Below are 22,675 nucleotides of genomic sequence, written 5' to 3' on the forward strand. Positions count from 1 at the left end.
TCATAAACACAAAAACGAAACCTAACAGAGTCATCACGTGGTTTCTCAGTAAGCGGCACATGTGCTGTTTGAGTCCAGTGGCGGCGCTCTAACACCGTGAATAATCAGATTTGCTGAGGCTTTCAACTGGAGCTTCAGCATATGTCATTTGTTGTTTGTAAGTCACATCAGAAGCGCATCAGCTGGGTGTGTCACAGTGACTATACACACCAGCATGTATTTGTGTGAGGGTGATGCTGTTTAGGAAGGTCACAAAGAAACACAACCTGAGGTGTGTTGTGTTTTTATAACCTCTCAAAATAAAAACAGGAAATGCATCAGAGCTCTGTCTGATTTTAGGCGGATTCCTTTGTTCTGGTGTGAAAAGCATGTCAGAAGCACAATATACATCTTTACACTTTAAAGACAGCAGAAATTATTGAATGACAGAAGCTGTAAGCTTACATATGCAGACAAATTAAAAGATAAAGAGGCAAATCTCAAATTTAAAAGATGTGATGTTGCTGGAAGCTAAATGAGATCACTCACTTTGTTCATTTGTTCTTTGACATTTCACGTTCTCTGAATTCATCTTAAAAACCTGCTCATTTTCTCTACATAATTAAAGCTCTAATTCATCATCGACACGTTATAACGCTGAAAACAACCTCTGTAATCTGGTTAAACTGGTTACTTTGCTGCTTTTCTGAGATAAAATATGAGAATCTCTGAATATTGGGCACCTTTACTCTGACTGCTTTCTCCTCACATTGCAGCATTTAGTGTCTAACCTTACCCGAGTTATTAAGTGTGTACGTTTTTCATTAGTACGTGTTTTTCTCTGGTCTGTCTATCCCAACATTTTAGAAATAAAATCTTTTCCTTTTTGCTTTGGTTTTTATATTTGACAGCTTTATTGACTTTTCTGGAATTTAAATCATATTATAATCTCATGAAATACAACAGTTACAAGCACATGACACCTGCACCTGAAACCTCTATGTTCTAGTTAAAGAGTCAGCAGTATCTGATCTTGACCTCTTCTCATGTTTTCAGTGTGCAGGCTTTCATGTCACAAACTCTCAGGTTACACAGAGGTGGATGACCCCGGTGGTTTGCCAAGCTTTAAACTGCTGAACTGTATTTGGTGGACCTCAACCAGATAACACAGTATTAATACTGCTTACAAATCAATAACCTCTTACAACTTAATTTATGATAAATATAAATCTTTTACTTATGTTGGTGGTTCGTGACTTTTATTTAAGCGTGATTTTGACTGCAAGACTTTTACCTGTAAAAACGTGTTTTTACTTTGGTATAATGTGGGATACTAGTTTGTGGAACAATTCTTTTACACTTCTTTCACTTTGACTTGATCCCGTAGTCCAAAAACGTGTATTTTAGGTTAACTGGTGATTAAATGAAGCATAGGTGTGGATGTGAGAGTGTGTGGTTTGCTCTTTCTCTCTCTCTGGGCGAGACCTGTTAGGGTGTACCTTATCTCTTGTCCCAAATCAGGTGGAATAGGTTGCAAGCTAAATTTGTGGGTGGATGAATAATTGTATCTGGATTGCTCTGGGAACTCAAGGTTAATTGCATAGTTGTGTAAACATGAGCATAATTTAAACTACTTTTAAAATGGCATTAACAAGAATATGATTAAGTACAAATAACTTCAGAAAATATGTGATAACAGCTGTGACACAAATATAGATGATTTGTATGTGTCTTTAATCCCTACGTCACTTTAGGTCTCTAATCATAGTCACAGATTACGCGCTAAATTAGTAAAGGCCTCGGTTCTCTCATTTTGCCTGGTTACTGGTGAGGCGCATCCAGCTTTGAATTCCTATTGGTCAGAGAGGAGTCACTGCACATGCGGACTCAGAGGCAGTAGTTTCATTTTGTGGCAAAATTAAAACAATAAACGGTTGTATTAATTTTTTCTTCTTATACTGCAAGTTTTGAATTGAAAATGAGGACGTTTATGATACTACTTCTTTACTGGGCTGCGTCTGTGTCTGTGTCTGCAGGTAAGCTTCATAAAAATGAAACTGTTCTTTAGAGATAGTGTTGCTCTCAGGTGGCTCAGGTGTTACTGTAAATAGACTCTCGGCTTGTATATATTCAAGATTCAAGGATTATTTTTATTTCGCAGGGTTGTTTGTGTTTTTTTTTAACAGAAATACACAGGCTTCAACAAAATGTTGCTTCTCACCAGCCTCTACAGTACAATGATCAGTAAAACAAATAAAATACAGTAATAACAAATCTAAAATAAGGATAAATAGCAATGACGCAGCAGCTTGCAGAGACACTGAGCAAACTCAAGTGTAAATAATCACATTGATTCAGCTAGCAGCAGTCCCTTCATGGAGAGGGATTAAATTAGATCCGATTAAGTGTGTGTTTATGGATTGTAGAGGGAGGGGCTACAGTCCATTTATCAGTCTCACAGTTTGTGCAAAGAAGCCTTCCAGCATCCTGCTGTTTCTGCAGCTGATGCTCCGTCACCTCTTTCCAGATGCTGGAGTGAGAACAGGCCGTGAGAGGGCTGGTGGGGGTCCCTGATGTTTGTAGCTGTTTGCAGAAAGCCTACAAACAGCTACAAACATCAAAACCTAAATGAGTGTTGGATTACAAATTATTTTTTGTTGAAATTAAATTTCTAATTGTAGAAGAAGAAAAATTTAAGCTGCTCATAATGTTTTATGGTGTAAGGTATAGAAGTGTAATATAAGCAAAAAGGGGGGGGGGGGGGACAGTTGTAATCTGCAGTTTTTAATATAAGTTTTTAATATAAGATGATCAGAAAAGATAAAACATTGATTCATAAATCTATTTTTGTATTTATAGAGCAGACACACTATAGTTTTTTAAATTTTGAAAATACTGTGATTTATAAAGCTGCGTTTCTCACTACATTAAATATTTCTTACAGTGAAGCACTCTCTGAAGTATTTCTACACTGCATCCTCTCAAGTCCCAAACTTCCCAGAGTTCGTGGTTGTTGGGATGGTTGATGAAGTTCAGATTCTTCAGTTTGACAGCAACACCATGAAAACTGTGTCCAAACAGGACTGGATGAACAGAAATATAGATGAGCAGTACTGGGAGAGAGAGACTGGGGGCTTTGTAAGTGCCCAGCAGGTGTTCAAAGCCAACATTGAAATTGCAAAGCAGCGCTTCAACCAGACTGGAGGTTTGTTTATGTTTTCTTGGTTTTTTACTGATATTTGATGTTAATGTTTTCAGCGTTTATTTTAGTCGTAAACAGATTTGCATACATACACTTTAAAAATGCTTCATTCAGATTAAAAAGATTTAAATACAGGATGACTCGTAATGAATGTAAAGGGCAGATGGAGGCAGAGTGCAGGGAATGAGTAAAGAAGACGTGAGGGCAGCTGTAAGAGGATGAAGAGTGGAAAGAGAGTTTGTCCAGATAACATCCCTGTGGAGTTATGGGGATGTTTAGGAGAGACAGCAGTGGACTTTTTAACCAGACTGCTTAACGTCTGGGGAATGGGGAAGAAGCAGTATGGCTTCATGCTGAGAAAGCACCACAGATGTGATGCTTTCTTGCAGTGTTGATGGAAAAGTTTAGAGGAGGTCAGAAGGTGTTGCAAAGGAGGCATATGATAAGATGCCAAAAGGTGAACTGTGGTGCTGCATGAGAAAGTCAGGGATGACAGAGAAGTATGTGAGGGTGGCACAGGACATGTATCTGGACAGTAAGACACAGTTGTGTGTGGTTGGAGTGACAGTTGGGTTCAAGGTGGGGGTGGGATTACATCATGGATCTGCTGTGAACCCCCTCATGTTTGTAATGGGGATGGACAGGTTAACAGATGAGGTCAGACTGAAGTCTCCATGGACTATGATGTTTGCAGACGGTGATGTGATCTGTAGTGAGAGCAGGAAGCAGGTGGAAAGGAAGGGGTTATATGCTGGTGAGAAGAGAAATGAAAATCAGTAGAAGCAACACAGAGTACATGTGTGTATATGACAGGGAGAACAGTGTTACAGAGAGGATGCAAGAAGCAGAAATAGTGATGATTATTAATTTAAATATCTGAGGTCAACCATCCAAAGTAGCAGGCAGAGCACTGGAGAGGTGCAGGGTGTGATCTGTTGCATAAAGACAGAAGCAAGAGTGAAAGGGAAGGTTTACAAGATGGTAGTGAGACCTGCTGCGATGCACGGTGTGGAGATGAAGACACCGAGTTGGAGGTAACAGAGCTGATGATGATTTTATTGGGAGTGACCAAGTGGCAAGGCTGAGATGGTTTGGAAAGAGAAAGACCTTGGGGGAGGTTCATGGATGTAGAGAAGGAGGATCTGCTGTGGCGACCCTTAAAGAGAGTGACCGAAAGAGGAAGAAGAAATGAAGAATTGTGAAGTCAAATGGCGTTTTTCTCTCCTTCATTTAACATTTTGAAAACAGCATTTGTACTGAGCTCACATCTTACATAGCTTGTCTTTCAGGATATTTATTATTATGTTTATTGAAACCAGTTGTAGCAACTCACTGCTGAACAGGCTTCTTTGTCCTGAAACCTTCCTTCTGTGGAAGCTGTGTTGAATCCACACTGTGTTGTCCTGCAGCAGTGGGTTCGGGTCAGGTATTTTAGTCTCTGGTGACTGGTGTCTCTGTGTTAATGTGAAACGATGCTGGATCTCACTCTGACTCACTATCGCCTTCGTCTCTGTTCCTCTTTCAGGTGTTCACATTGTCCAGCGGATGTACGGCTGTGAATGGGACGATGAGACGAATGAGGTGGACGGATATGAGCAGTTTGGTTATGATGGAGAAGACTTCATAATATTTGACCTGCAGACAGAGACGTGGGTCGCTCCAAAACGACAGGCTGTCATAACCAAACACAAGTGGGACAGTAACAAAGCTTTTTTAACCAGTGTGAAGAACTATTACACTCAGATTTGTCCTGAGTGGCTGAAGAAACATCTGAACTATGGGAGGAGCTCTTTAATGAGAACAGGTACAATCACATGACCAATCACATGACCAGACTTAGTGTGATAATTTACCTAATTTTTATGAAGTAATACAACTTTTTTATGACCAACACAGTTAAGTTCAGTGTATTTTCTCTCTTCCTCTCTGTCTGCTAATCTCATGTGTTTTTTTTTAACAATAATCAAAATGTATTTATTCGTTAAATTTCAAAACCATCACTTCAGCCTTATACAACGGTTTCCCCCTCCCTTCAAATATTTTTCTTGTTTCATTATTCGACTCTGTAATAATAGCAAATATTCAAACGAGAACTTTGAAGGCCGAAGTGCAGCACGGTGGCACGGTGGTTAGCACTGTTGCCGCACAGCAAGAAGGTCCTGAGTTCAATTCCACCATCAGGCCGGGGTCTTTCTGTGTGGAGTTTGCATGTTCTCCCCATGTTTGCGTGGGTTCCCTCCAGGTACTCCGGCTTCCTCCCACTGTCCAAAGACATGCAGCTTGTGGGGATAGGTTAATTGGATAATCCAAATTGCCACTAGGTGTAAATGTGCGAGTGAATGTGAGTGCAAATGGTTGTCCGTCCCTGTGTGTTAGCCCTGCGACAGACTGGCGACCTGTCCAGGGTGTACCCCGCCTCTCGCCCTATGACAGCTGGGATAGGCTCCAGTGCCCCCCGCGACCCTGAAAAGGATAAGCGGAAGCGAATGGATAGATGGACTCTGTAATATCCTTTATTTTTTTAAATAGACTTTACATGGTACTGGTACATTAATATGTGTGTCTAAGGCATTCAAACAGAAATGATAAGTTAGCATGCTTTTGTATAGAAACACTGAACTGTGTTTTTCTTTACTCTCCAGTTCTTCCCTCAGTGTCTCTCCTTCAGAAGTCTTCCTCCTCTGCCATCAGCTGCCACGCTACAGGTTTCTACCCTGACAGAGCCGAGATGATGTGGAGGAAAGATGGAGAGGAGACTCATGAGGGTGTGGAGATAGGAGAGATCCTCACCAACAATGATGGGACCTTCCAGATGAGAGTTAACCTGGATCTGAGATCTGTTCCAGCTGAAGACTGGAGGAGGTACAACTGTGTGTTTCAGTTCTCTGGTATAAATGAAAACGTCACCACCACACTGGATAAAACAGCCATCAGGACAAATGAAGGTAAGAATATAATCAGAAATGATGAAGATGTGTTGTTTGTATTGTTTTGTGTTTGAGCTGATGGATGTCATAAAACATTGACTTTATTTTCAAAATGTCATTTTACTCATTTTATAGCCACAATGGACCTCCTGTATGACACATCATATATAAACAGTCTAAAACTGAAAAAACATTAACACAAATAATTTTTATTTATTACTAACTAATCAATCATGGTTTGCAGTTGTAGCACTGACACTTTAAATGTTTGGATTTTTTTATAATATTAGTTTAGTATTAGTATAAGTCAAAGAAGTTAAAGGCGTTAAGGACAAAAATGACAGTTTTGTCTTTATCTTTATTTTCATTCAACATTTTTTTGTCAATCATTGAACAAAATATTTTAGTGTATTTTTTTTTACAAAACAATATTTAAAATAAATAAATCAGTCATTTTCTGTTCTTCTTCTTTGTTTTTTCATTTGTTTGTTTTTAGCCTTATCGGAAGTGCCCAACATCACAATCGGCCCCAGCTCCAGCCCCACTGCCGTCCCCATCAGCGTACCCATTGTCACTGCTGCTCTTGTTCTTGCTGTCGTTGCACTAATCGGATTCATTATTTACAAAAAGAAAACTGGTGAGTGAACCAAAGTATCCAAATATGATCTTAGTATTTTTAGTGTTTTACCAGGTTGCAAATTAAAACAAGCTTCAGGTCAGAGTGATGATACTGTAACAGTATTATCATAGTAATAGAAGGAACCAATGGTAAATAAAGTAAAAGGTAAAGTAACATAGAGAGCACTGTAAAGCTAGTTAGTGGTGTAGGGATCAGTGTTTTTGTATTTACAGCTGTGATGTCTGACATTTGATTCATTTTTTTATTTACAGCTAATTCTTCTAAACCTTGTAAGTAAATTTTCCATTTAGGCCTTTTGAGCAGATTTCTGTTCACATAAAAATGTGTTTCACTGAATGTGAATTAGAGACTAAAATTAAATACATGGAAACAAAGCAGTGTGTTGGAAATGAATGACAGCATCACTGCAGAGCAGCTCAGCTGGTTTTGATATCTTGATTTTTCTTTTTTTCTTTTTTTCTAGACATGAAGACGTCACCTGAAAATGATCCTGAAAGGAGCCCTTCAGGTGTGTCTGTTTGTACTTGGATTGGAGGATTTGTTTGTGTCCTCATAAAAATTGTAATGTAGTGGATTTATTTTTTAATATTTGTAAACATCAAAGTAGAACGTGTGTTCATATAGTCCGTTAAAATAGTTGCTGTTCATAGTTACACAGCACTAAACAGAACAAAGCAATTAAAGCATCAGTACTAAAAAACAAGTACCTTGGAAACATAGACGGCCCCACTATGTTCAGTAATATTCTACAGTAACAAACCAGCTCTGTGAATCACTGCACATCCTGTTGCTTTAATCTGTAATCTTTAATCTGCTGTCTTGGTCATTTTTCACCACCACACATCTTCGTTCTTCTTCTTCTTCCATGGCCTGGATGTTGCCCCAATAAACTTTTTACCTCAGCAGCTCCTCCATGTTCACTTACTGAGATTTCTGTTGTGCTCACATAAATACATTTTATAAGCACTGTCAGCACTGCAGATTTTCCAAGATAGTTCTGACCTACACAATGAAACAGTGCTAACATATTTTTCAAAGTTAAACTATTCAAGTGACAGAAACAGAACCACAAACCCTCCTGCAACTGAGAAAACTTTCCCCTCCTGTCTGTGTTTGTGTTCATGCTGTTTGTATTTAACACTATCATCAACATCAACAGATCATATGATTTGTTTCTTTTAGCTTCATATTTTTAATTATTCTGTATTTTTCCTCCTCAGATTCAAAATCTTCTTCAGATGGTTCTTCAGACATAACCTGCAAAACTGAGCTGATGACAAGTACGTACAGGCTCTCTGTGACACACAGTCTTAATCTCTGTGTGGTCCTGCATGTTTTTACTCATGGATTTTTATACTTTGATGCATTTTGAATTATTAAAAACATTTCTGAACTGTTCAGCTGGTCTGACTCACCAGCTGTAGATTTCAGGTATAAACCTGCCATCACCATCATATCACACGTTTCTTCTCCTACAGTCGATTGTTTTTGGATTTTAAATGCTCTTATCTAAATGAAACAACATCCTCAGAGGGAGCAACATACATGCTGAACATGCAACCACTCGCAAAGATCTAGATATAACAAACTAGACATTTTTATGACAGTGCACATCGTTCCAGTTGCTGTTTCTTATCTTGGGAAGAAACAGTGGCTTCCACTAAAACCTCATATATGACGAATAACAAGGCCGTGTAACAGATTTTTACAGAGAAACAAGTAACTAGTTAAACTGTATCACTAGTGACATGATGGACAAAGAATGTTTGTGTGGAGATGGTCATGGCCCAGTGTGTGTGACAGCTCTTCCATCATGTTGAGTTTTTGACCTGAATGTTTTTTTCTTTAGAGTAATTCTGACAAAGAGTGAAATCTGGAACAAAGGTAACTGACGTCTCTGAACACATCACATGTACCACATCTTTGTGTTGTACTGGATGCATTTAAGAAATCCTTCATTTTTCACACTGACTGCATTTGCTGATGCATGAAAAATTTTTCATTCGTTCCTCGTTAATGAAAGCTGAATCTTTCTTTGAACAGGAGACAGTTTGAACACTGGACTAACTTCACTTCATGAGGATTCTGCATCACTGAACTCGTGAGAAAACATTTCTGCTGTAATGGAAGTGGACTTTTTTTTTTATTCCAGCCATGACCAACTTCTGACTGAAACATACACAAAAGACCTCAAACAACACAAAGGAACCAAATTTTTACTTTTATGTCAGAGAAAAAAAGAGAATTACTGTTTTTCTGTGCAAAAAGTTACTTTTTAGCCAAACTAACTTTATTTATAAAGTGCGTTAAAACAGGAAGTCCTGACCAAAATACTTAACATTAAGAACAGAATTTTAAAAAATTAAATAATTAATTCATTAATAACAACAACCACAATTATAACAATAATAACATAACAATAACATAAACACATGCAAATAAAACTACATAAATAAAAAACACTGAAAAATAATAAAAAGAACAATTTAAATTTTTTAAGTATAATTTTATACTGTAGGTCTTTTTTTTTTTTATACAATAATGAGTAAGTAAAGATGATCCTGAAGAAGAAAAACTACATCTGTAGGAATTTTGTGTTTATTTTCCTCAGTGTTGGGTCTGAGTGTGTTTTACCATTATTCAGTTTTAATGCTGCTTTTGGCCATTTTTTTTGCTACAGCAGTTCTGTTTGATTTTAGTTTAACTCTGGATATCTTTCCTGACACAACCTCAAAGGGGATTTTCACCTGGAATTAAACCAACAACCTTTTGCTTACTAGGTCAGTATGCTAACCACTACACCTTTGGAGACATCATGGTTCAAGGTCAATAATGTGAAAATAATAGTTCTCTGAATTGCTTTGCTCTGCTTTGAATTGACTGCAGATCAGTTCATTTACAATCACTGTTTGTTTTTTATAAGCACCAACATGAGGCATCTTGAAATACTAAGTATGTGAACAGTGAACAGTCATGACTTTAATGGTAACTGTCCTACAAATATAGTGCAGAGACATGAATTTGCATATTTTATTACTGCTTGTTCTGTTAGACGGTCAATGCTGCTGCCAAAATTATACATCAGGTTTACAGTGTGTGTGTGTGTGTGTGTGTGTGTGTGTGTGTGTGTGTGTGTGTGTGTGTGTGCCTCGTGGTGTTTATTGTAAAGGTTTTTTTTCTGTTGGATGTTTTAGATCAGCTGTGTTTTGATTTATGGAATCAGGGAAATGAGTCTTTGTTTTGTTGTGTGTCTACTGTGTCTACATCTAAATAAAAGTTTAACATTGTGGTCGTGCATGATGTCGGCTATTCAGAGTGTGGACAGGAGTGTACAATAACATGAGTGCACAGAAACTTTGTGAAAAGTGAGTCATGTTCCAAACCTGAGACCAAAAATATTGAAATACTGAGAATGTAAAGATGGGTGCATCACTACTTTCATGTTAAAGGTGCTGCATTTATATTTTCCAACATGAAGTGGGATCAAACGTCAGTATCCTGCTGGGGTCAACTCAGAGGCCAATTTAGAGCGCCCCTAAAAATAACTTTATTAATGGTAGTAATAACAGATGGGCCACAAATCTGTTCTCCACTCATAAAACTGGACTACATGATGCCCTGTGCTGTGTTTGCATAATAAAAGGAGGGTTCGATGAATTCAGAAACTTTAATATGAAACAACTCTATTACCGGTTTTCTTCATGTACTGGTCTGTGGAGTGGCAGCGTGATTTTCCAGTGTCTGTACTGAATAACGCCACTTAAAGTGCTTGATGATGTGGTGGAAGCCTCTGTGTGGTGAAGAGACTGAAATAATGTTTCTCATCTTATCTTAACTTATTACTTTGCCACAAGTAGTTCTTTAACTTCTTTAACAAGTCTTTGCCTTGGGTTGGGTAATTAAAGGCTCCGCCCTAAAACAGGTGGATGAGATTAAAATCTCTGATTATTCACTCTGATTTATTTTTAAACATTACAATACGTCATCCAACTAATAAGGCTGCTTTTGAAGGTAACGTTTTAATTGAACTGAACCTCAATTCAAATTGAATTGAGGTTTGAAAATGTGAAAATGGTTGATGACATTTGCAAGTAGCATATTCTCTTAATATTAGTTACAAGGCAGTGTATGCGTGGCATTATGATTGGGAGCTGAGCCCCTCTAAAAGTCTGACCCTAGAATCGCCCCTCGGTCTGCTACATGAAGTCTTGCCCCATAATTTTGATTTGGAGGCTTGTGGACCAACTTTTCCTCTTATTTACTTATTTTGCTCTTTGTGTGAAATAACAGTGGTATTAACCTACTACTGTAATTATGTTAGTCTTCATAAACTTCACATACTCAAAGCAAAAATAAGGTCTCCTGTTTCCTCAAGTGCCATTTATTACAGAGCAACTAAGCTGTGTTGTGAAAGAGAAAATGACACCACAAATAGAAAAAAGAAACAGTTCCTGTTGTAAGATTTTGCTAATGAAATTTTATCTGGAAATTAAGCACCATACAATGAATGCACAGTTTTTGGGGGTAATTGTCCCGGGATGAGAAAAGTCTGGGCTTCTCTGCTCAGGTTGCTGCCCCCGTGACCTGAACCCAGATAAGTGGAAGAAGCTGGATGTCTGAACTTCAGCAGGGCGTCTCAACCATATCTACATGCCTGAAAGCATCGGATTGCTGCCATGTGATTGGCTGATTAGAAATTTGTGTTAATGAGGTGTTCAATAAGTGTACCTAATAAAGTGTCTGGTCAGTTTATATGTATAACCTGTTTTCCTTTTGAAGCACTGAGGGGAGCACTTCACCACAGTTTTAGTCCTTGTAGCATCAATAAAACACTGTGTTTGTCCTCTGATGACATTTTATTAGGAAATGTTTTCACTCTAAATGTAGCCTAACAATAGAAACAATAGAAACTTTAAACTAGACTCTAGACTAGACTCTCAGAATAAAGTTTAACAAAAATACAATCTGATATTTTCTAATTAGGCAACAATGAAATGGTGATAAATGTCATTGAGAATTACATCGGTATAAATACCCAACATTACAACCCACTAATAATTTACATTAGTATTGCTTCCAGTAGGAACTAAAAATCTCAGGAAGAACAAAACTTTAGTAAATAACAGTTTGCAGTGTAAGATGTAAGGTCATGGTATGTTTTGGACTAAGAAAATAAAATTCATCTGTTATGTTTACACATTTTGGTCATAATTATGTGTTGTATTATTATTCCCCAACGTCGCCAGTAACTGAAAAGTAAACTGTAGTTTTTCTATCATGTTTACATATCTAGTAATGAAACGGGTGGTGATGTTTTTTAAATATACTTTTTTACTTTAGAAAGTACCATTTTAAGACAAAATAATTTGAAACATAAAACAATCTCAGTATCAGTATGCAGTCATTGTTTCTTACAGTAACTCACTCCCTGAGATATTTCTACTCTTCTTCCTCTGGAGTCTCAAACTTTCCAGAGTTTGTAGCTGTTGGTTTGGTTGATGATGTTCAGATGATTCACTATGACAGCAACACACAGAAAGCAGAGTTTAAGCAGCAGTGGATGGAGAAAGCTGCAGAAGATGATCCAGAGTACTCAGCACGCCAGACTAACAGGCTCATGAACACCCAGCAGGTCTTTAAAGGTAACATTGAAGCAGCGATTCAACCAAACTGGAGGTTTGTTTCTGTTTCACTTTTTTAGTCTTAAAATGAAGCTTTTTATTAACCCAGCTGCTGACACTGAATAAAATCTCTCCAGGATTAAAGACCTTTATTGTTACAGACGCAAGCTAGCTTGTTAGCGCCTTTCATGGATGCTTAACTAGCCAAATCTAAAAGGCTGATTATGTGTATTTGTGTAGTTTTTGATGAAGCTCTTTAACCAAACTAAAATGTCTCATCTGTGGGAAAATATCAAATATTTCCTGCTCCTCTTGGTCTCGGGTGTTCACATTAACCAGATGATGTACGGCTGTGAATGGGACGATGAAATGGCTGAAGTTAACGGATATCATTACTATGGTTATGATGGAGAAGACTTCATATTATTTGACCTGCAGACAGAGACATGGGTCGCTCCAGTAATGCAGGCTGTAATCACCAAACTCGAGTGGGACAGAGACAGATCTGTTTCAGGTGATCTGAGGAACTATCACACCCAGCTTTGTCCTGAGTGGCTGAAGAAGTACGTGAACTATGGGAGGAGCTCTCTGATGAGGACAGGTAAAATCACATGACCTGATTTATTGTAATACACAACTTTCATTTCATGTGACTCTATAATAAACAGTCCACTTTGTGTGAGTTTGTATTAATTTGTCTTCTTTCCATCACTATTTCTGTCAGTCTCTCATACAATTATCACATTTATCTCTTTTCATTTTTCCTGTCACAGTTTCTGTTTATTTTACTTTTCTAAGACCATCACAGCAGCTGTTTACAGCACTTCCTTCACTTGTTTACTATTCCCCCATTTGCTTACACTTTAACTGGCATTTATATTAATTTGTGTGTCTAAGACATTCAAAATACATCAAATGGAAATGGTAAACTCAGTATGCTGTTATAAGCTGTGATATTTTATTTATTTATTTAATTTTTTAAATTCCTTAGAGCTTCCCTCAGTGTCTCTCCTCCAGAAGACTTCCTCCTCTCCAGTCACCTGCCACCCTGCAACTATGGTTCTGTGGTGGCAGATTTCTTTTCTCATATATTAATCACATATTTAATCATATCACATTAGTTATAGTAATATCACTTTCTCACTTTACTATAGTAAGAGCACTCCTGTCACCAGTTTACATGCATGTGGAATGTTAACACAGTGAGGCCATGGTAATGGGAGACGTTAAACAGATAGTGAGACTCCTTCTGCTTATCAGGGATGTAAATCCTTAGGTGAAGGCCAAGCAGAAAATAAGGTCATAATTCTCTCTGTGAGGGAGGAGGTATAGCCCCCCCCCCCGGGAGAGGGACCAATATGTGAGAGTTTGTGGAATGTTCTTTTCTGTGTGTCTGTATATAAGATGTAAGGGCGGTGGCCAAAATTCAGAGATGGTCCTGGTGTTTCACTGGGATGCTCTCTCCACATTGCAATGTGTTTATTAAGCCCACTTCAAATCAAGCTCACTGGGTGTGTTGCAGGTTATTGTTAAAATTTTCCACAACAATTTGGCGTTGTCGGGCAGGATTCCTCCGGTGAGTTTCGCTGAACCACGGGCAAATTTGCCTCAGTTCCACCGTTTGTCATGGCCCTGGGCCATGTTGGCCCAGTATTCTTAGTTTTCATGTATTTTTGTATTTTGTTCCTTATTTAGGCCATGCTTCCTGGATTGCTCTGTTACGTTGTTCCTTATGTGTTTTCCCCTTGTAACTCTTACCCCCTGTGTGCCCCTCTGTGTATCTGTGAGCCCTCGTCTCTCCTTGTGTTTTATTCCATGTTTTATTCCATGTTTTCCCCAGCCCGTTATGTCTGTGCTCTCCCCGTGCTCTCTCTCCTCCTGTCTGAACCTCTGTGTACTTCCTGTTTTACTTTGACAGTCTCCCGTCAGTGTTGCGTTTACTCCTGCCGTGTCTTGTTATGATTATCAGTGTCACCTGTGTTCCCCGTGTGCTCCCACTCCCCTCGTTAACCCTCTGTGTATTTATGTCTGCGTCTCCCTCAGTTCTGTGTCACGTTCTCCCTCATTCATGGCTGTGTGTTTCTCTGTGTGCTAGTGTATTGTTTCCTGGTGTAGTTTCTTATCAGTTTGTTTCGCCGTTTCCCTCCAGCAATAAAGCTGTGTTTTGAGTTCATTCCTGCCTCTGTGAGCTTGCGTTTGGGTCCACTTCCTGCCTGCCACACAGCCGAATCATGACACCGTTCCTTTGTTTTCAAAAAGGGGGGAACCGCGGGGTGTGCTTCAGCGACTCACACATGCAGGAATTTTTAAAAGAACCAAAAGAGAAACTGCAAAGGATCTGCAACGGTGAGCTGTTTTGATTTGGGAGGATTTTCAATCGGACCGACAGGGAAAGCCTCGCTTCATTACTGCTGCAATTATTGGGTGCAGGTTCCTAGAAACTCAGTTTGGGTATTCTTGTTGCAGTGGTAAGTGCAGGATCTTAGAAGCTCAACAAGTTGAGTCTTCTAGTGTATGGTGTTTTTTTTTTTGTTTTTTTTTAGCACTTTTGCACCAGCGAAAAAAAGGCAGAAAGGCCGGACAGCGGACGCGCTTGTTCGTAAAGTGGAAGCTGGGCCCAGCAAATAGGGGCGTCCCTACAGGTGGTCCGAGTGAAAACCCTTTTATTTTAGTTCTTTGGGCATAGAGTTTGGTCTGGTTAAAAACTCCAAGTGTGTGGAAGAAAGAGAAAAGAGGGTTGTTTTTTTTTTTTTTTATGGACGGACCTGTCATGGTCCTGGGTCAGTGATCCAGTGTTTTTGGTTGTTGTACTTTTACGTTTGATAGTTTTATGTATTATGACTGTGTTTTGGTTACCAGGGTTTAGTTGTGTTCCCTCTGTTTGGTGTTTTCCCTGCCTGTGTATCCCCTTTTGTGTAGTAAGGTCTCTGTGTTTAGTTTTCGTTTTTTAGTCTGTGTCTTTGCGTGTTTGTGTTCCTGTTTTACTTTGAAGGTCCCTGTCTGATGTCAGTGCGTTCTGTTTACGTTCCCCTGCCTCGCCAGCTGTGACTAAAAGTAGAGCAGGTCTGTCTCTGTAATCCAAACTGCGAACGCTCCTATAGTGCTGAGGTTAAAGCTCGGCCTGCTACCACAAGTAAGCCTGTAGTGTGAAAAGGACGATAATATGATATGATGAGGGCTTTCAGATTTGAAGGGGCCTGATCAGGACTTTGGATGTTGTCTTATTATTTGGTTTTTGGTTTGTTATCATTTTTATTTTCACATGTCTGTTTTTAGTAGACGAAAAGTTGAATGGAGGAGTTTCTCTCTGCTTCCCTCCTATTGGTCAAATAAACTGTCAGTCACATCCTTCAGGCAGCTCTGAGATGTGACCACAGACCTCTGTTAGCATTCAGGCAGTAGCTTTCTAAAATAAGTTTCATCATTATGTCTGAAAATGTGGAAAAGTAAGAGCCCAGAAGCAGAGCAGTAACATACAGTATGGACAGGTGTCAGATTAAAGGAAAACAAGATACAGTGAGTTAGAAAAGTGTTTGACTATCACCTGCTTTCAGAACAGTCTCAGGGTTTCTTTGTATTTATTTAACAAGTCTATGAAACTCTAACAGAGGGATGAAAACCATTTGTTTATATGTTCATAATTGGTGTTTTGATTAAAATATTTCATTTCTGAATAAAAACAAATCAGTAAATAAATAATTGTTACTTCTCAGTCCAGGGGTACAGGAGCACAACATAAGGGTTAAGAAAACGGTGTTCCGCTCCCCAAAGCCATACCCAATAGCCAATTTACTGTTACAGGTGCTTTTATTGCAACCAAAAACTGAAAGCATTAACTCCGGGCTGAACAAAGGTCAAAATAATAAACAAAACAAGCTTTTCCAAAAAGGGAGGTTCTACCTAAACCCTGCGTGAAACAAAAACCAAACAAAAGACAAGCACTACCCTTAACTCTCTAATTTAATAAACAAGAGATAAAGTACAGAAAACAATAAGGCAGTTCACCCCTCCTGCTTATTTACAAGTGGAAAAGAGTATCTACAACACTATATACAAACCCAACAGTTCACTGAAGACACATGACAATTTGTCACTAAGGGTTTGGAGGCCAAGGACAGGTTTGCTGCTGATGTCAGTTACTCCCAGGGAACAACTGCTGCAGAGGGTTTTTAAAGCGGCCACTTGATGATGGGAACCAATCAGCAGCTCCCATCTCTCCAATCATAAAGAGCACCTGCAGAGACACTTAAAGGCACAGAAAACACATATGGAACAAAATCCAGACACCTTGATTCAAAATATGGCCAGGACCGTTACACAATAGTCGTGATTAGTCCATCCATCCACTTCTCTTTTTCAGGGTCTCCTGGGGCGCTGGAGCCTATCCCAGCTGTCTTAGGGCGAGAGGCAGGGTACACCCTGGACAGGTCGCCAGTCTGTCACAGGACTAACACATAGACAGAGAAAACCAATCACACTCACACCTATGGGCAATTTAGTGTTTCCAATTAACCTATCTCCACTAACGGCATGTCTTTGGACTGTGGGAGGAAGCCAGAGAACCCCGCAAACACAGGGAGAACATGCAAGCTCCACACAGAAAGACCCTGGCCTGATGGTGGAATTGAACTCACAACAACTTCTTGTTGTGAGGCAACAGTGCTAACCACCGTGCTGTCATGATTAGTTTAAGCTCTAAATACTGTATGTGCCTATATATTATGTATATAGGCGTGTAACCTGTAGTCCTATTTGTTTATGTCTATAGAAGTGCAGGTTAGATAAGGACTCAGAGTGTAGCATCTCAGTCTGTTTCTGTTTTCTCCCTGTAAAGTTTAAACTGTGTTGATGAAAGTTTGTTTTAATTAGTTTCCACTGAGCCAGTAAACAGCAGGAGAAACAGTAGATCCTCTGTTTCAGTGACTGTTGATTGGTTGATGTGTCTGTATTGATATGAGACTGTGCTGCAGCTTTGCTCTGGTTCACTGTACTGTTTCTGTCTTTCAGGTGTGCATGTTTATCAGGAGATGTACGGCTGTGAATGGGATACTGAAACAAATAATGTGACCGGCTACGATCAGCTGGGTTACGATGGCGAGGACTTTTTGGCGTTTGACCTTAAGACAGAGACATGGATCGCTCCAAAGCAGCAGGCAGTCATCGCTAAACAGAAGTACGACTCTGACAGAGCTCTCTCAGCCAGACAGAAGAACTACTTCACTCACATTTGTCCCGAGTGGCTGAAGAAGTATCTGAACTATTCAGGGAGCTCTCTGAGGAGAACAGGTGCAATAACACATGATTTTAACTGGACTTGGAAAGACAATCAATCATTTATAGGTTGATTGATTGTCAACAAACATACAATTTGTAATAATAACAATAATGAACACTTTTATATTTTTTCAACAGTTCTTCCCTCAGTGTCTCTCCTCCAGAAGTCTTCCTCCTCTCCAATCACCTGCCACGCTACAGGTTTCTATCCACACAAAGCCAAACTGTTGTGGAGGAAAGATGGGAAAGAGCTTCATGAGGGTGTGAACAGAGGAGAGATCCTGCCCAACAATGATGGGACCCTCCAGACTTCTGCTGATCTGGATCTTTCATCAGTCAAACCTGAGGACTGGAGGAGCTATGATTGTGTTTCAGCTCTGTAGTGTGAATAAGGACATCATCACCAGACTGGACAGAGCAGTGATCAGAACCAATGAAGGTCAGTCTGCACTCAGAAGCACACATTTAGTTTACTGTAATATAATAGTGCATAGTAAAGGGCAGTTCATGCAGTTTTATGTGTTAAAAATAGAACAATTTTGTCAGTTTATTTCACACTTAAAGTCTAGACTGGGACATGTTTCCCATCTTGAAATAATTATGTGAACCTGCTGAAAATAAGAGTGAGTTGTATTTCCAAACTAAGAACATAAAAGGAATTTAAGACTCTTTACCAAACACTAATGCTTTTTCCCAAATCACGTTTTACCTTGTGAATGAGCAGCCACAGTTAACAGAGTATAGTTACTCCACAGTTTTATAAACGAGTAGAGGTAATGATTTGATTTTGGAATCAAGTTTACTGACTAAATTAAAAAGGATGTTTTTATTCTCAGAAGTTCAGTGGGCCAGAGACACAAAGACATCAGAGTTAAATGTGGGTAAATAAGCACAGACACAGTGAATATATTCAGATATGAACAGCAGGTAAAGCATATAGTGACAGACTTACTGTCTATAATCAGTGCTGTTATCTGTTCTGATTGGTGATCTTCTCTATCCTGTTTCATCTGTTCAGGTTCTGATTTGTTTTTCTTTGATCTAAAGGAAATTCCCTCTTCATGATCATCCCCATGATTCTTGCTCTGGGTGTTCTTGCTGTGATCACTGTGATTGGATTCATTATCTACAAAAAGAAGACAGGTGAGAGGACAAAGCAGATTTTGTAGGACTTTGAGTTGATGCTTTCTTTTATTCACATTGAACACTAAATCTGTTTGTGGCGGGGTGTGGTTGGCAGTGCTGCTGCAGGGGAGGTGAACGCACCTGCAGGGCATCTGCAATGATGCCTCGCCGGGTTAAAAGTGTCCTGGATTTCAGTGTTGTTGTTGGTGTGTATGTTCGCGAGCAACTGGAAAGCCGCAACCGCGTGTTAACAGCAACCGTGTGAATGAAATGATGCTGAAAAGCATACAGATGTCGTCGAGTCTGTCATTGCTTTATCACACTGTTTCATCCAGCAGTTATTACAGTAAGGCTCAGAGCCAGAGTTTACTGAGAATATGACTGTTGGATAATAAGACAAGATCACAAACAGAGTTAAATACATAATGTTTAACAAACCCTGTTTTTTACTTTCTTTCATTACAGACAAACGACCTCCATCTCGTAAGTGAAATGTTTCTGATCTGTTTTCTTTGAGTTTTATGTGCACTCTGTAGATTAAAAAGTTTTTCAGATCTGTCAGTTGTTTGTAAAAGTGTTGTGGACTAACAATGTGTTTCTGACCTACAGCTGTAGAAAACCGTGAGGTCCAAGAGAAAATGATTCCTTGTGAAGCCTGAATGACAGACATCACTGCTCACAGTGACTTCATACATTAAATGGACTTTTTCCTGGGTAGTGTAACAGCCTTCCAATGTATCGGAGGTCAAGGTTCATCAACGTGGGGTCAGCTGGCTGCCTGACTACACTGGATGAACAGATTTTTCCATTAATACATTTTGTCTTCCCTGATGACACGGACAAGATCCTGATGCCAGGAGTCATCAGGCTGAAGTTACTATTGAAGTGGTTCATGAAACATCATTTTCAACATGTGCATTTCACTGAAATAAATATGTGAAACAGTATAAGCTTAATGAAGTGAATGCATGCCATCATCAAAGTTAAAGGCAGTTCAGTGAAACATTAGTGTGACTTTTGTTGGCCAGTAACTGTAAAGCTTTCATAAAATGTGTTCCGCTTTCCCCCCCTTTTTTTAATCTCTGTTTTTTGTGTGATTTGATGTTAAAAAAATCACAAGGTACTTTTTATTTAGTTTTACAATTGTTGCTGTTTTATGTGAGTTTAGGTGAGATTTTTAAGAGAACAGATGCTTCACTTCTGTGGTTTGGATAAATATTAACACCAATAAGAATGTTTACAAAAACACCAAGCTGACAAAATTAGAACAAATAGTTTTGCTCTAACAGTATTGTGGGTAAATTCTCAATTTGCAGTTTACAATGTAAATATGCTGATTTGCAGAAATGAAAATAATGTTTTCTTGTTTTTTCTTCTTAAATTTCTGTGTAAATTTTGTGCTGAAACGAGGACTGTTACCTCGTTACCTCTAAACTGTGAATCATTGTTTTTCCATCATGCTTGTTGACTTTAATTTAAATTAAATATTTCCAGTATCAGTTGTATAAATGTAGATATACATGAACAGAAACACACAGGTCCACCTACATGCATGACACTTATATACTCACAGGGTTTGGTGATTTACTTCCCGTAACGTAACATTTGTGGATTTTCACATTTTTAACTGGAGACTTTAAATCACCGAATTTATTAGAGTAAACTATTTTTTAACTTACAAATCTGATGATAAAGGTTGCTTCGTCTCTGCCCTGGTGTGTGAGGACTGACTCCACTCTTGTCTTATTTTATCTCAGTGAGAACGCAGGACAGGAAATGGATGGATGGAGTTCTTTGTCACTGTGTTTAGTAGCTTTTCAATAATGCTGTGAACACATTTTTCATTCCTTTTGTTCCCTGTGTGCTCACTGACTTTGCCTCCTGTATTGTCTGGTTTTGCTAGTTTTTATTATTTTGTTCTACCTTTATTCTTATTTTGTTGGACAAATTTATCACCTTTTTATATAAACCTGTTTAGTTTTCTTTCAAATGTCATTTCAAATATTTTGAGACTGAAGTGTGTTTTCAGCACTAATGAATGCTGATGAAATACTTCCTTCTCGTACTTCAGTACTTTAAGGGTGTTTTATTCTCTCTTGTAAACATTTTTTTTTTATATCTGGTGTTTGTTTATTAGATAAATGTAAGTATTGCTGTTAATTTATTTTCTATGTTTGTATGATGACTTTTTAATAAAATCCACAATATTCTTAATTTTTGTCCTGTCGTGAATCCACATTGAGTTTATTCTTCCCATGTGACTGTAGCTACAGTTTCATGAATATTTGCTTCAATAATATAAACTATTGTATAAACTAAACTATAAAATATAAAATGATGTAACTAAAGGGAAGATCTGACTTTTCACATGAAAGAAAATGATGGAAAAAATGTGATATCAGCTTAGATGAATCTCACTTGGTTTGGTGCAGTCTCTGAGGAGGTAACAGTTACCAGTAATGATCTGGTTATGTTGGAGAAGACGTCATAGCATTGCATACAAACACTGACATGGATCACTCCAAAATAATGTGCCTTTAAAACTAAAGTGAAGTGTAAGAGCAGCTGCTTCACCTCTGTTGGAACTATGGGAACAGCTCTCTCCTAAAAACAGACTGGACGATGCTCTTTCATTTCTATCCTTTGTTCAACTTTTCTTATGTTAAATGCTGCTTTCACTTTAATTTATAAGCAGCTGTAATTTGTCTGTTCAAACACATTTCTATTGTGTTACACTATGTTTTTGGATCCATGTGTTTGATTTGGTTTTTGTGTCACCTTCAAGTCTAAAAGTATTGATGTTTTCTGTGTAAAGAAAACGTGTTGACCACTAAACCACGAAGTAACTAGAACTTAAATATTAAAAGTACCAAGAAAAAAGGAAATGAAAAGAAGAGCATCAGGTGTTCAAACATCTGCAGAGGTTTTAAATTTCTCTTCAGTCAAACAGTTTTCAGTGTTGAAGCTGCAGAAAAAAGCTGACAGGAGCTAACTTTTCTGTTTAAGAACATTGTTTGACTCTTTATCCTTTGTTTGTTTGGGTCTCACTTCTGAGAAGTACAGAGGTAATAGCGTGTTACATGAGAATGATAACAGTAGAGAGCAGGCTGAGCTGAAAGTAGGTCCAACGTTAGACTGAAACTAAATAAGTACCTTAAAATGCTAACACATAACTACCACAGAAGACATGAATAAAAGAATATGATGCCTTCGACAATATAATTACATATAATCAATATAATATCACGACTCAATAACTACACAAATTTGTGATCACACAGTTATTGCTCTACCCTCCACAGAGCGCCACATGACAGAAATTCAGTGAATTCATTTTTGATATTTTTGTTTCCAATTCAACATGAGCCACAAAGAACAGATTTTATGATGCCATCAAAAACTGGTTCAATGTGTGAGTTTAAACCAGATATAACTGACGTTTGCTCTCAGGATGAATTCCTATTTGTTCTGATAGACCTTTGACACCTGAGCAGGAAGCACTGAGTCTCTTTTTGTGGACAATAAAACTAATAAAGTCTCTTAACAGTTTACATGTTGATGGTCTTGATGTTCCTGCTTCTTCTGGGAATACAGGAGGTGACGACAGGTTATCTAGGAATTTTATGTTTTTGTCTTTTTATTTGTGGCAGCCTTTTTCTGCATCATTTGATCCCCAGAGAACTGCAGCCTGTTTCAGCTGCAATAAATCCCTGTAGATTATAATTATATTATAACCTAGTGATGGGTCCAGCAACACTGACACACCGGCGCATGTATCAAGCTCACCTAGCGATGCCTGTATCGGTGCGTGCGTCGCTTTAAGAAAAAGTCACGTGATCGATACAGCCGCTGTATCGCTCATTGTCAACACGCCAAACTGTGTTTAAAAAGTACCGCATCCGCATCT

The 22,675-nt window shown here is 38.6% G+C and overlaps 1 protein-coding gene and 1 pseudogene across 3 annotated transcripts; both read left to right on the forward strand.

Annotated features, from left to right (window-relative positions):
• Positions 1 to 1,837: 1,837 nt before the first annotated feature.
• On the forward strand, positions 1,838 to 8,923 carry LOC100702241 (class I histocompatibility antigen, F10 alpha chain). 3 transcript variants are annotated; one of them, XM_025902600.1, is made up of 10 exons: positions 1,838 to 2,006; positions 2,921 to 3,184; positions 4,707 to 4,985; positions 5,824 to 6,126; positions 6,605 to 6,745; positions 7,000 to 7,017; positions 7,212 to 7,256; positions 7,969 to 8,027; positions 8,598 to 8,632; positions 8,792 to 8,923. In XM_025902600.1, the coding sequence occupies exons 1-9, from the start codon at positions 1,958 to 1,960 to the stop codon at positions 8,616 to 8,618; spliced, it is 1,179 nt and encodes a 392-aa protein (XP_025758385.1). In that variant the 5' UTR covers positions 1,838 to 1,957; the 3' UTR covers positions 8,619 to 8,632; positions 8,792 to 8,923. The 3 variants fall into 3 exon arrangements, with proteins under 3 accessions (XP_025758385.1, XP_025758387.1, XP_025758386.1); XM_025902601.1 differs by having other exon boundaries at positions 1,840 to 2,015; positions 2,924 to 3,184; positions 7,969 to 8,028; XM_025902602.1 differs by lacking the exon at positions 7,000 to 7,017 and having other exon boundaries at positions 1,839 to 2,015; positions 2,924 to 3,184; positions 7,969 to 8,028.
• A 3,220-nt stretch (positions 8,924 to 12,143) lies between these two features.
• On the forward strand, positions 12,144 to 20,953 carry LOC109200122 (major histocompatibility complex class I-related gene protein-like; annotated as a pseudogene).
• The last annotated feature ends 1,722 nt before the right edge of the window (positions 20,954 to 22,675 follow it).

The sequence above is a fragment of the Oreochromis niloticus genome, linkage group LG22, assembly GCF_001858045.2.
Source record: "Oreochromis niloticus isolate F11D_XX linkage group LG22, O_niloticus_UMD_NMBU, whole genome shotgun sequence".
In the NCBI taxonomy this organism is placed as follows: domain Eukaryota; kingdom Metazoa; phylum Chordata; class Actinopteri; order Cichliformes; family Cichlidae; genus Oreochromis; species Oreochromis niloticus.